We start from the raw sequence: 13,487 nt of genomic DNA, 5'->3' as shown, positions 1-13,487 counted from the left end.
GGTCCAGAGTTCAGAGCACTGAGTGTGGGACCAGAGAAGCGTATGACCATCTGAATTACAAGGGTACCCACACTCATGCCATCCTCCTGATGTTTTGGCAGGTGATAACCTCTGGTGGGATAACCTTCCGTGACCAAATATGGCATAAAGAGTGTTTTCTGTGCAGCGGCTGCAGGAAAGAGCTTTGTGAAGAGGCATTTATGTCAAGGGATGATTTCCCATTCTGCCTGGATTGCTACAACCATCTTTATGCCAAAAAGTGTGTAGCCTGCACCAAGCCCATCACTGGTAAGTGCCTCAGCTCAGTATGGTTCCACCATAATGCAGTTAGAACTACGTAAAATGCTGCCTAGTAAATTTAGGAAATACAAAAAAACATGGAATTTTTTTCAATTACATTTCCTTCTGACATAAACCCAAGTAATACTCACTTATAAATTTAAATTTTACATGGACCCCTCAAGGAAATGACAGTGTATAGAAACTTTAAAAAGTAAGTGCTAAACCCATTGGCACAGTTTCTAAGGATAGTGATATTGCAAGGCAGAAAAATGGGTAATCTAAGAGGTCAGAGAAGTCTCTAACAAGGAGGCCAAATTTGAGACACTTTGATGAATTGAGAGGGCAGAAGGGGTAGTATTAAATCAGAATCCTACTTTCTAACAAAAGCCAAATATTTAAAACACAAAAGGTTTTCATTAAATCCAACTCTTTGTAAAATAGTCAAAGCTGTAATTAGAATAACACAGAACAGGAATTAATTGAATTTCTTTTTAAGACGCTTTTAACAAATGCTTCACTTCTTTTCCTGTAATCATTTGCAGCAACGTTTGATTATGAAAGAAAACAATATCGTATTCTACTAAAGAAACAAAGTACATGAGACGTGATTTGAAAAATAACGTAATGATAAATCAATGCAGGCAAAGTAGCTTCTCACACAGTGTTGGAAGAGTGCGTTATGTTTTTTCTCAGAACCATATTTAAAATGTTAATCCTGTGGTAAAGAGGCTGAAGCCAGCATGAAACTGGAGAAACCCAGCAGCTATCCTTCCACAATTTATTGTCATTAATAATGTGACAGAACTGTATTTCCACTTTCTGGTGCCAGCATTCTTAGATCATAATTCATTTTTATGCTCAGATTGACTAACACCAGATTAAAGGTTATTCTCTTTCCAGCTTCAACCTCAAATCAATCTTTCTCTCTGTCTCTCTGTCTCTGTCTGTCTGTCTGCCTCTCTCTCTGTGTCTCTGTCTGTCTCTGTCTGTCTGTCTGTCTGTCTGTCTGTCTGTCTGTCTCTCTCTCTCTCTCTCTCTCTCTCTCTCTCTCTCTCTCTCTCTCTCTCTCTCCCCCTCCCCCTCTCGTGTGTGTGCATGTGTTTGAGTGTGTATGTTGAATCTATCCTCATTTTCAAATGAAAGAAAGTATTTTCTCTGCTAAGCTAAACTTTGAGGAAGTGGTCTCTAGATTAAGCACAATCCCATTTTGTCCATACAGGGGCACGATGTTTTTCAGCACTGGTCCACAATGTAAGTGTTTGACCAGCAGACAGGTTTTATTTGGCCGATATTTAATTAGCAGTATGGGGAGGGGACTAATATAAAATGCATTGTTGCAACTAAAAGCAAATTAAGACCTCACCACGGAAACTTAGGTTGCCTTCATACTCCCCAAGTCATTCTCTTGAGCAGTAAAGAGGCTGGCCTGCTGCAAGGCCAGGTCCTCTTTGTTCCTCACACTCCACTTCTGCCATCCACCTATATTACCTCCTTGGCTCTTACAAGGTCTCACATGAACAGTTCCAGACTCCTGGGCTGCTGAGCATGTGCTCCTAACTAACCACTGTGCTCGTCCTGATGTTCCAGAGCACCAGTAGTAAGTCTCCTTAGGAAAGCCATGCATCACAACCGTCTCTAATATCATTTGAATTGGGCTAGAAAATGGCCCAGTGGTGAGAAAATTACAATGTTGAATAATTCAAAAATATTTTTGCAACTCTTAGAGAAATATAGCAGTCAATGGTGACCTCACAGAGCCTATGCAAGCCCTTAACTTGATGGAGATCAATTCTGATCCATGAGAGACCATGTGCCTAAGTGGTGTTCCTGGTCATCAGGCTTTACTCAGTATACACAGAAACCAACACTTTCTTTACACAAAAACAGAAAACAAAAGACCAGACTGAAAACCATCTAAATGTGATAGTATTTAAATGAGAAAAGTCAATCTAGGAATTTCTAAGGATTGTCTTAAGACTGTAATGCCTGAAAAAACTTCAAGCTCATTCTAATATCATTTTTAAGAGAATTTTTTCATTATTTTATTTGTTCACTTACTTCACATCTTGGTAACAGCATCTTCTCTCTCCTCTCATCATAGTCCTTCCCTCTCCCCTTCCCTGACTCCCCACTCCTTTCTCCTCAGAGAAGCAAAGGCCTCTTATGGTTATCAATCCCCCTTAGCATATCAAGTTGCAGTAAGAGTAGACACATCTTCTTTTGGGTAGACAGGCAGCCCAGTTAGGGGAACAGGATCCAAAGACAGGCAACAGAGTCAGAGACAACCATTGCTCCAGTTGTTAGGGGACCCACATGATGAGCAAGATTCACACCTGTTACATGTGTGTAGGGGGTGCTTAGGACTAACCCATACATGCTCCTTCATTGGTGCTTCAGCCTCTGTGAGTCCCGACGGGCCCAGGTTAGTTGATTCTGTAGGTGCCCTTGATCTATCTGGCTCCTTCAACATTAAATTTAAGAGACACTATTTATGTTGGAATGCTTTTAGTATAGTATCCTGTATTAACTAAATCTACGGAGAGGTTGTTGCATGTAATTTACTAGTGAGTTGGCTTCATTTGAACTAATTACACATATTATTTTGTTTTTGTCTTATTTTTCATTAAAATATAATTACATCACTCCTTCCCTTCACTTTCCTCCCTTTCTCCCTTCCCATTTCCCCTTCTCAAGCTTCTCCCATTTCCTCCTCTTGCTCAATTTGATAGTCACTTTTCCTTTCATTGTTGCACACCACAAATACACACACACACACACACACACACACACACACACACACACACAGAGTAAGTACAACCTATTGAGTCTGTTTCTGTTGTTGTATGTGTATGTTGTCAGGCATGATCATTTTGAACTGGTAATCCCTGGGAAAGGCCAACACTTCCTAACTCAGCAACCATTGATTATTTGTCTAGTGGTGGAATCAGAGAGATTTGTCCCTTTCTGAATCTATCTATAGTGTCATTATTTAGGTCTTGTTAATGCAGCTTTCTCTAGGAGACACCATCTCACATGCTTCACCATTCACTCCCTCTTCAAAGATATCCTCTGATAATTTAAGAGCAAGAGTTGGCTATAGATGTAACTATTGGGGCTGGGTCCACATCATCCATTGATTTCTGCATTTTGTCCAGTTGTGGCTTCCTGTAATGGTTTCCAATGGCTTCCAAAGAGAAGCTTCGTTGATGAGAGTTGAAAGGCACACATATACATGAGTAGAAGGATAAAATTTAAAATGTGTAACTACAAGTATCTTTGCTCTTTTAAGATGTTCACTACCTCTTGAACTATCTAAATTAGAGGAAGCAGCTTGATGTAGTAAAAGTACTCTGAACAGACCTTGTTTCTGACTGCGTTGGTAGCTACTGTGTCACTACTGGTAAATAACTCCCCTAGAGGAAGCCCACGTTTGCCATATCTACAAAAAGAGTCGGAAAGGACCATGTAGTAACTTCCTCTCATTTATTTTTATTTAGAGAAAAGGAAACTTCTAGTGCTAAGTTTCTACAGAAGAAAGCATGAATGGTTGTGCTTATGGTAGTCGCAAAGATAAAGTTAATTTAGTGAGGTTAATAGCATGGGCTGTGAGGCCAGACTGCAGAGATTGAGTCAGATCTTGCCAGCTGGTGGCCTTAAGTGAGTGGCTCAACTTCACTGTTACTCAGTGTATGCCTACAAACTGAAGAAGATGCTAATATCTACTCTATGAAAGTTGAACAATGCCTATATTCACATGTTGGGGCTTAGACTGGAGAGTGACAAACTCTAGGACTCAACAAATGCTACCTTTTATTTTATTGGGTCATCACTTACAAATGGAGCCAGATGAAACAGGTGTCAAAAATTCCTTGCTTCTCCGCCCTCCCACCCTGCCCTTTTTCTTTTTGAGACAGGGTCTCGGTGTATACTGAGTAAGTAGACTAGGCTGGCCTTGGACTCACATAGATCTGCCTGCCTCTGCCTCCCAAGTCCTTGGAGTAAAGGCCTGTGCTACCACACCCAGCAGTGGATCAGTTTCCTAAAAGACTTTGTTGCTGCAAATCACCCTGGTGACCTAAAGAAGTAAACACAACAGAATCTGAACAATTTACCAACACCTCAGGGGTTGGGTCAGACCTTAGCATCCTACTGTTAGATGCCTCAATTTTCTTCTTTAGAATTCTATAATTACTTTTACATTTGCCACTTGTATATGGCTTTCTAATAAAATCGAGAATAACTCATAGGCATCAAAATCCTACACATTCAATAATTTCTTTTATTGAGAGAGATTATTTGTGTGTCCACAGCACCTTATTCTTACAGTTATCTTATTAAAGCTTAAAATTTTTAGTTAACTGGCACATATCTTGGTTATGGTTTCTATTGCTGCAATAAAAAACACGAACAAATAGCAAGTTGGGAAGAAAAGATTTATTCTGACTTATACTTCTATGTCACTGTTTATCATCAAAGAAATTCAGGACAGAAACTCAGAGGACATGAACCTAGAGGCAGGAATTGATGCAGAAGCCGTGGAGGGTACTTTTACTGGCTTGCTCAGCCTACTTTCTTATAGTACCCAGAACGACAATCCCATGAATGATATCACCCATCATGGACTGGGCCCTCACACACAAATCAGTTGTTAAGAAATGCCCTACAGTTTTCCTACAGCTGGATATTATGGAACACTTTCTCAAAGCTTCCTCCTCTCTGCCTACTCAAGCTTCTGTTAAGTAGACATAGGCAGAACACTAGGCGGGACAGTATATTACCAGTTTACTCTTAATATAAGATAATGGTAATGCTATCATGGATGCACAAGCTACGTGCTTAATAAAGAAAAGAAAGTTGTATCTGAGTTTTAAAAAAACAAGTAAAAAGGAAAGGAAAGGACATGACTGCTCCTGGATATGATGGAGGAGAAAGTTTATTGTAGGTAAAAGACAGATCATAGCCAGAAGCAGGGGCATCTGGGAGAGTCCAGCATGTATGATAACTCTGAGCCTAGTGAGGAGAGAGAGAAGGAGAGGAGAAAGAGGGGAAGCAAGTACAGCAGCAGATGTACACAAAGAGGTGGGTAATCAAAATATCTGGATTACAAAGGGAAGATACCCTGGGCTGGAGAGTTCAGGGGAGAAGGCAGAGTATCTCAGCAATTCCCTGAAACAGATATGGACTGAGGGATGCTGGGAGAACCTGGAGGCCCAGTCCATTTTGATATATTAAGTGGGCATCTCAACCATTTGTCCCAGGTTTGAAACTTAACAGGGTCTTAATTTCTTTATGAGCTAAACTCTGTATAAAGATGGAGAGATGACTCAGTGGTTAAGAGTACTTGCGGCTCAGTCATAAGGACCAGAGTTCAAATCCTAGCATCCATATTGTTAACTCACAACCACCTGTAAATGCAGTACCAATGGATCTGATGTCTTTGTCTGGCATCCTCAGTCACCTATACATACATGAACACAATGCACACAGACATATATATGAGCATTTTTAAATGAAAAAAATCTTACATAAAAGTCTCTTATCATTTTCAGAGAACTTATCTGAAGTAGATTCATAGTAACACTTTGTTCTTCATTATCTCATAAGAGAATTAGCTGATGCATGTGGATCAGCACAAGATATACTTTTATCACTCCATAAGTGATAAACAAGTCACCAGTAATCCATAACAGAAACATTACTTGGTGACAACTTGTCAGGGGAAATGAACAGAACTAACCTGTAACATTCCAATCACTTCCCAGCTTCTAGAACTTTCCTTTTTCTCTACAACTACTCAACATAAGTTTGTTGAGGTAAGTCCTGAAATTATATTACACTGACAGGGTCAGTGTTTCAGTGAGTGCTGTAAAAACTAATTTGTCTCAAGTAAAGCCAATGTTGTGATGGGGGCTGAAGGCTCTTGTAGAAGATATTTTAAAAATTCTAATAATGTTTATTATTAAATTAGCCTATAATTATTATGGCGGTATTATCTAACCCACTATCATAATCAATAAAGTCACAGATACATGCTGCATTTTAGAATAGCCTCACTTTACCTGGGACTGGGCAGATATTAACCCTCTATCCTGATCACTTACCAGCCCCCATCACAGGCCATCTGCTTTAATTATTCCTATCTAGGCAACTTTCCATCCTTATCCCAAAACACTTGCTAATGTTCTTCATCTCAGCTGCTTTCCTCCATCCTTGATGATCTGGTCATGTGAGTCTTTCCAGGCTAAGCCATGATTACCTCCTCTTTCTTTCTTTCTTTCTTTCTTTCTTTCTTTCTTCTTCCTCTCCCCTCTGCCTCATGGACCCCTGACCCCAGGCCTGCAAACCTCAGACTCTGCCTCTCTCTTTTCTGCCAAACCCCAAGTTGCAGCTTTTTTTAACCAATCAACTTTAAATATGTAGAGCAAAGTTTACACAAAAAGGACAGGTGTACGAGATAACGTGTTCATCTGGATGGCAACTAGATCTTGGGGGCCAGTAATTAGCATCAGAATACATAGCATCAGACCAACCCCCCAACAGAAGGCCTTCTTGGAATCCATCTCTGAATTTGATGACCTGGTATCTATAGTTAAAAGACTCCTCCATTTACATTAGAACTCTGAGATGAAGCTGCTGAGGCGCAAAGTACTAAAACTGTTACTGTAGAATGACTTTATGATAGACTAGAAGAAATTCTTGACTCACGTCTTAGGAAAATTGTGCCTCAAACCTCCCAAAACAGGACTTACTCCAAGTAAATTTAAGCATAAAAAATGAGAAAGAAGGTCATTAAAACAGGAAGCCCCAGGCTCTGCAGTACACATTCCTTTCATTGTGTTTTCATTTGCAGCTAAGAAAACTTGATCCCAGTGAGAACAGGGCAAAATGCATTCATGTTTGGATACTGTGGGCTTCCACCTCCCCACTGCACTGTAGTTTAACTATCTTGAACAGTTTTCATCTGCTTCCTCCCCAAAGCAGTTTTTAAAACAATCAATGTGTGATTTCACTTCCTTAGATTTCAGAAAAATTGAGCTAGGAATCTTATGTGGCTGAAATTCTCAGTTGGGCATGAGGCCAGAGGGCCACATCCTGTGGGAGTTATTTATATTTGCATGGCCATGCTCACCACTCCATTCAGTGGTTTCTAGAGGTTTGGTTGTCTTCTCAATTTGGTCATTGAAAGAATGGATTACTCTTTACCTCCAATTCCTTTACAGGTCTCAGAGGTGCCAAGTTCATCTGCTTTCAAGACCGCCAGTGGCACAGCGAGTGCTTCAACTGTGGAAAGTGCTCTGTCTCCTTGGTGGGTGAAGGATTCTTGACCCAGAACATGGAAATCTTCTGCCGCAAGTGTGGCTCTGGAGCAGACACTAATGTGTAGAAAGAGACACTCTTTCCCCACCTGAAATCCACTTTGCCTTTGCTCTCACTAAATCTGGAATTCAGTGGCACTAATATTATTTTCATTTGCATTTAGCAAGCAGTATAATATGAGGTAAACAGCAGAAAAGGCTTAGCACACTTTATAATTGAACTCTATAATAAGGGGCACACAAAAATCACAGAATTCTAACAGAATTTTTGTTCACAAGGACTGAATAAGAATCAAAAACCAAAACTGTGGATTTTCCTCATATGTAAGACTTCCACCGCCAGCTGCCCCCTTAGTCAATGGAATTGGACAACTATAGTACCTTTATACTGAAGTACAATGGGCATCCTCTCGACCTAGGAAAAACTAAGCATGGATTTCACACATTTTAGATGAATTGTACTTTCAGAGCCACAATGTCTTTTCTAAATGCTTACAGACTCTGTTCTTTTAAGTGACTCTAACCAGAATAATTTGTTGTCCTCAAAGGCAAAACTTTAAAGTAAATAGATCATTAAATTTTCACTCATGAAAATGGATGTTAGGGAGTCAGTTAAATGTTAGAACATGACTTTCATCCAGATATCTAAGGCATAATAGAATGCATAATTATTTCTAAACTTCATGCATTTTGCCTTCAAAAATTACATAGATGATTAATGGTCAGACATAAAAGGGGGGCTTTAAGGAAACATAGCAAAAGCAATAACTTAAAAATAATAATTCACTGCTGGTAATTCAGGACCTGCAAACGAGCACAATACAACAAAGTGGGCTGCAGAGAAGCCCTCCCCCTTCTTCTATGCCTGCACCACCCAGTTGTCCCAAAGCCAGACCACCCTAGGGCCCTAGTCAGCTGCATGACCAGGACTTCCAAACCCTAAGCTCCAGCCCACAGATTGACATTTATCCTATCACACAGGAAATTTAGCAGAAATTCTGCCATCAGACAAACACCTTTTCTTTCAATGGAACACAGTCTGTTTTTTCAGTGCTCAGTTATAGCCTGGGCTTCAGAGACTCATCTGTAGAAAGGTCAGGAGAAACACTCTCTTGGATGTAGTAATATGTTGACTTTCAGACTAGTGTGGGAGCTTTAAATGTTAAGATTCTAAGATACATAGAATAAAAGGCTATGCAAGATGAAAACGGTTAAAATGGCATCACCAGAGATCCAATTAAAATTCCTTACACAACAGTTAAAATAGTGTAAAATACAAGGGATGTCCGGGGATGTTAAGAATTTTGAGAAACTAATAGAAGGTCAGACCACATACACAATTGGAAAATCACAATTGTACTTTTGAATTAACAGTGGGCAAGATATTTTCTTATATTAACATTGGGATGTGCAGGTCAATTAGTACTTTCTTACATTAAATGAGATTGCACAGGTGAAACTAAACATGCTGATCTGTGATCTAGAAAACAAGGCATTTACATCTTTAGAAATCTGAATTCAAAAAGAAAAAGAAATCTGAATTCTTCAGTGTGTGTGTGTGTGTGTGTGTGTGTGTGTGTGTGTGTGTACATGCCTGCGTGCTTCTGTGTGTGCATGTGTGTGTACAAGATATGGCATTGTCTCCATTAGCCAATTACAGATAAACATGTAACACATGATATTTTCTGCTCAAACAAACACAAAGTTTAGGCGTTTGTTGTAGTATGTGGAGATGAATTGGTGAAGATTGCATTAAATGTTTTTTGTGGTACTAGAGATAAAACCCAGGACTGTACACATTTTGTGCAAGGACTCTACCACTGAGATACATCCCTTGCATTTAATCTTAACAATTAAATGCATGGAACCACTTGCTAGATAAGCATCTTATTATCATTTTCTAAGCATATGTCAGAAATATATAAAAATACTTATCTATTTTGATATTCCTTAGTCACCAAATATATATCGAATGTGCGCTGACCAGAAATAAATGTCATGCACCTGGTAGTCACTTGCCAAGAACTCTTCCCTGATGCTTAATAAAAGTACCGCTGTAGACACAACAGTCTTATGCAAAAGCTAAGAAAGGCTTCTTTGCAGTGACACAAAGATGACCGAATTTATTTGATTTATAAACAGAAAAATTCTCTTAACTGGCTTACTAAAAAGTGGAATGGGCTGCCTCAGTATAGAGTGGACATCCATGCTTCTGGGTGGCATCCGCATGCGCAGGGAAGTAGTCAGAAGCAAGTCTCAGCAGATGATGTGGAAGCCGCTGCGCTGCGATGCTATGGAGCAGGGAGACGTGGTAGTGTACAAGCAAAAGTCAGAGGAAGAAAAAACAGTAAGCGTCAGACAAAAGGTGCACGCACATGCGTATAACGGGCCATGGAAGTTACGGGTGTTCTTGGCTAGGACGTAAAAAGGCAATGACAGTGTTCAAGGACAGTTAGATAGCTGTAAATGTATGTGTACATGGTGAGGGGATAGGACCAGAGAGGGCAGGAGTCCAATAGTTAGGTTTCCTCCTGCTCCTCACGTGCACGTTGTTAGTGGCTGCAAAAGTGGGAGGACAAACAGAAGGAAATTCAAGGCTAGAGATGAGTTTGCTGTTGTAGATGAGTATACACACCAACACATCAAAATATTTTATATTGTTATATTTAGAGTTGAAGTTGATAAAAAAAAAAAAGAGGATGTTCTCCTTCAAGAGAAATGAGTATGATGCCTTAAGAGTTTGAGTTCTAACTGGCAAAACCATTCAAACCCTTTACTAAGACAAATTAACACCAGTGGATAACCGAGACGTGATCATGTCACAAGCAGGGATTCAAAACTCAGCCATTATGACTTTAGGAACATGACATTATACATTGCAGCAAAAGAGATCAGTCAGGGTGAAAAATGCATGCCTCTGAGCACAAATGGCCTTCATTAAAAAGCCACTGCAAAATGCCAACATGAAAAATCAGCCTTAAAGCATTTTTGATGTTAGTAACATCACTTTTTAATGTAAGAGTAAAATACTTTTTAAAGTGCTTGACATACTGACATTGTTCTTCATGTGTTAAATTTAAGAATAAATTTTACACTATGATATGGTTATATTTAACTGAGCATATAAATTATTCCCTAACACTTTAATAGATATTTAATATCTGTAGCTGACACAATACAGCTTTTTGTCTTATAAATTGTGGCTTTCAGACATTTCTTATGTTAAACAAATGTACACTTCACATGGTGGATATTCGTAAAATGGATTTTGGAGATTTATTTATTACATTATATGTGCTGTAAACACAACAGATAGAGACTAACTTCTTCAGTATTTCTACTTCTGTTTCACGCTTCCTGCCTTATAATTTTTACAACATATAAATTACTACATTTGGGTATCATTTCATGGCATGAATAGAAAAATACTTTAAGTATTGATCCAAACCAGATGCCTTTATGCTTACTACACCATGTGTTGCCTGACTCTTTTTCTAGTGGTCAGGTTTAAAAGACTACTAAATTTTTTAAAAAAAAATTTTATTCCTAATTACTCTGAGATCAGAGGAGTAGCTTACCTTAGAAAGGTATTTCTTCCATATATCAGAATCTTTCACTATTTTTTTTCTGAGTTGGAGGCAGTGCTAAAACTCTCGGTAGTGCTAAGCTCTTGTTTATTTTATTGAAATCAAAGCTTTTGTAACCACAAAACTTTTCCAAATCAATACTGTTTCATTCCATAATTGCTTTAGATAATAAATTCGTTTAATGCTTGAACCAATAAATATTTGGAAAAATATCTCTAAATAAGCATTTCTAGGTTTTATTATTAATGATTTTTGAAAAGTCATGCTATTTATATGAGATTCATGAGAGTTAAAATTTATGACCTTTTATCTTCAAGTACTGTTTCTTCTATTAGAGTCAATCTATCCCTGGATGTTATGGTGGCTAGGAACATTGGCTTCATCCTGAGCTTTTCCCCCCAGGAAACATTGAAACTTCACCTATCATTAAACTACCAGGACACGTCATATAGCTTCACCATCAAAAAACTGTGCGGGGGCTGAAGGGATGGCTCAGCAGTTGAAAGCGCACACTATGCTCAGAGAGGATGGAGTTGGGCACGTCACACTGAAGTCCAGTCACTCCGCGGTGCCTGTGGCTCTAGCTCCTGGGGATCCATTCATGTGCCTTCTTAGATGGCCTCCAAAAATGCATCCAGAAATAATTAGAGAATTTCTTTACTAGAATTAGAGCAATTCTGAATGCCTTCGATTGACTAGCTTTAGGATCAGGTATATTCTAGAATAATTGAGGTAGAAAGATTATTTCAAAAATTGGAAATCAGAAAAGGGGGGGGGCGGGGAACCAAAAGGATCAGGCTCAAAGTTTAAGTTAAAGAAAAACCAGAGTTTGCGTGTATCTGTAGTGATAGGACTGGCCCATCTGTGGTTGGAGAAAGACAGCACACTTTGATAGAATTATAGCCCACATTAGAGGAAATGAGTGTTTTGGTAACCTATTGTCCCAGTAATGGCCATGAACTTAGAGTGGATGGCTACAATAGATTTTTTTGACCAAGTAAAACATTAATGAGCTCAGCAGAAATTTACTCAGTGACACAGAGACATTAAATGTTATTCCTGCCGTGGTCAGAATGGAAAATCTAATTTGATGAGTGTGGAGGGATGCATACTGAATGCTGTGGTTTTATCTTTAATTCCTGAGCTGTGTCTGCAATGTTTTCCCAGTAGCTCCACCTCAAGGTCTTGGGGAGAAAATAAATTAAGGAGTGTGGACAAAGAAGGGGAAGGAGGAAAAAGAAAGTGGTGGTTAAAAAAAAATGGCATTCCTAAAAATATAGGTTAAAACTGAACTTCAGTGAATACTTACATATTCTTTTCTTATATATTAAAGATCCACCATAATTACAGGAAGTTCTAAGGAGCCAAAATATATTTTTAAAAAACCTTCAGCCTAGATATCTACATTTTAATATCACTCTTTGCTTTCCGTGGAAATCCCTCAGATGCAAACAGAAACATCACTGATTTCTGTCCATACTGCTGTGAGGAGTTAACTTATTGTTAGCTTCTTTTTTTTTTCCTTCACATTCTTTCTTCTGCTGGTATCCATGATACATGAATTTCCTAATTGTCTGGCCTCCTCCCTTCCTTATAAATGGACAAGAATGATCTTTGTTGGATAAGAAAACACTTTACAACTGATTTATGGAACTGGAGAGATGCCTCAGTGATAAGAACACCTCCAGAGGACCCAGCACTTACAGGGTGGCTCACAATTGTAACTCTAGTCCTGGTGTATCCAACACTCACTCGGCCCTCCTGGGGCCCTCGTATGTGGCTAGTGCATAGAGATGCATGTAGACAAAGCATCTACACACAAACATTTTTTATTATTTTATATGATTTATAGCAGTATGAAGGGGAATATGCATACATGCATACTTCTATGAAAATGTCCTCATGTGTTAGCATGTACAATGAATACATACAAAGAAAAGGAAAAGTGAAACAAAAATTGATTCATGGTAATAATTATATCATTTTATAAGACTAGTAAAAATGTATTTGTACACAAAGTGAGTAAATGCTCTGATATGTAAACTGACTCAATAAAGGCTTTTAAAATTATCTTTTTCTGCACCGATACTATGTTGTCTTTACTACTATTGCTCTGTAGTATAGAGTGAAGTCAGGGATGGAGATACCTCCAGAAGTTTTTTTTTATTGTGTAGGGTTGTTTTAGCTATTCCAGGTTTTTGTTTCTTCCATATGAAGTTTAGAATTTTTCTTTCCAGCTCTGCAAAAAATTGTGTTGGTATTTTGATGAGGATTGCAACATCTTTAACCAATCCTATAGTGA

General features: G+C 38.7%; 1 protein-coding gene across 5 annotated transcripts in view; it reads left to right on the top strand.

Moving 5' to 3' along the window:
- The window catches only part of FHL5 (four and a half LIM domains 5), a 44,134-nt gene extending 30,863 nt beyond the window's left edge, over nt 1-13,271 (top strand). For all 5 annotated transcript variants that reach the window (XM_084799702.1, XM_084799701.1, XM_084799700.1 and 2 more), the window contains exons 5-6: nt 102-288; nt 7,503-13,271. In XM_084799702.1, coding sequence (XP_084655828.1) covers nt 102-288; nt 7,503-7,666 — 351 coding nt within the window. In that variant the 3' untranslated portion in view covers nt 7,667-13,271. The remainder of the gene's footprint in view (nt 1-101; nt 289-7,502) is intronic.
- Nucleotides 13,272-13,487: the final 216 nt, after the last annotated feature.

This window comes from Acomys minous (genome assembly GCF_964271855.1).
Source record: "Acomys minous genome assembly, chromosome: 1".
Taxonomy (NCBI): domain Eukaryota; kingdom Metazoa; phylum Chordata; class Mammalia; order Rodentia; family Muridae; genus Acomys; species Acomys minous.
This window is presented reverse-complemented; position numbering and strand designations above follow the sequence as displayed.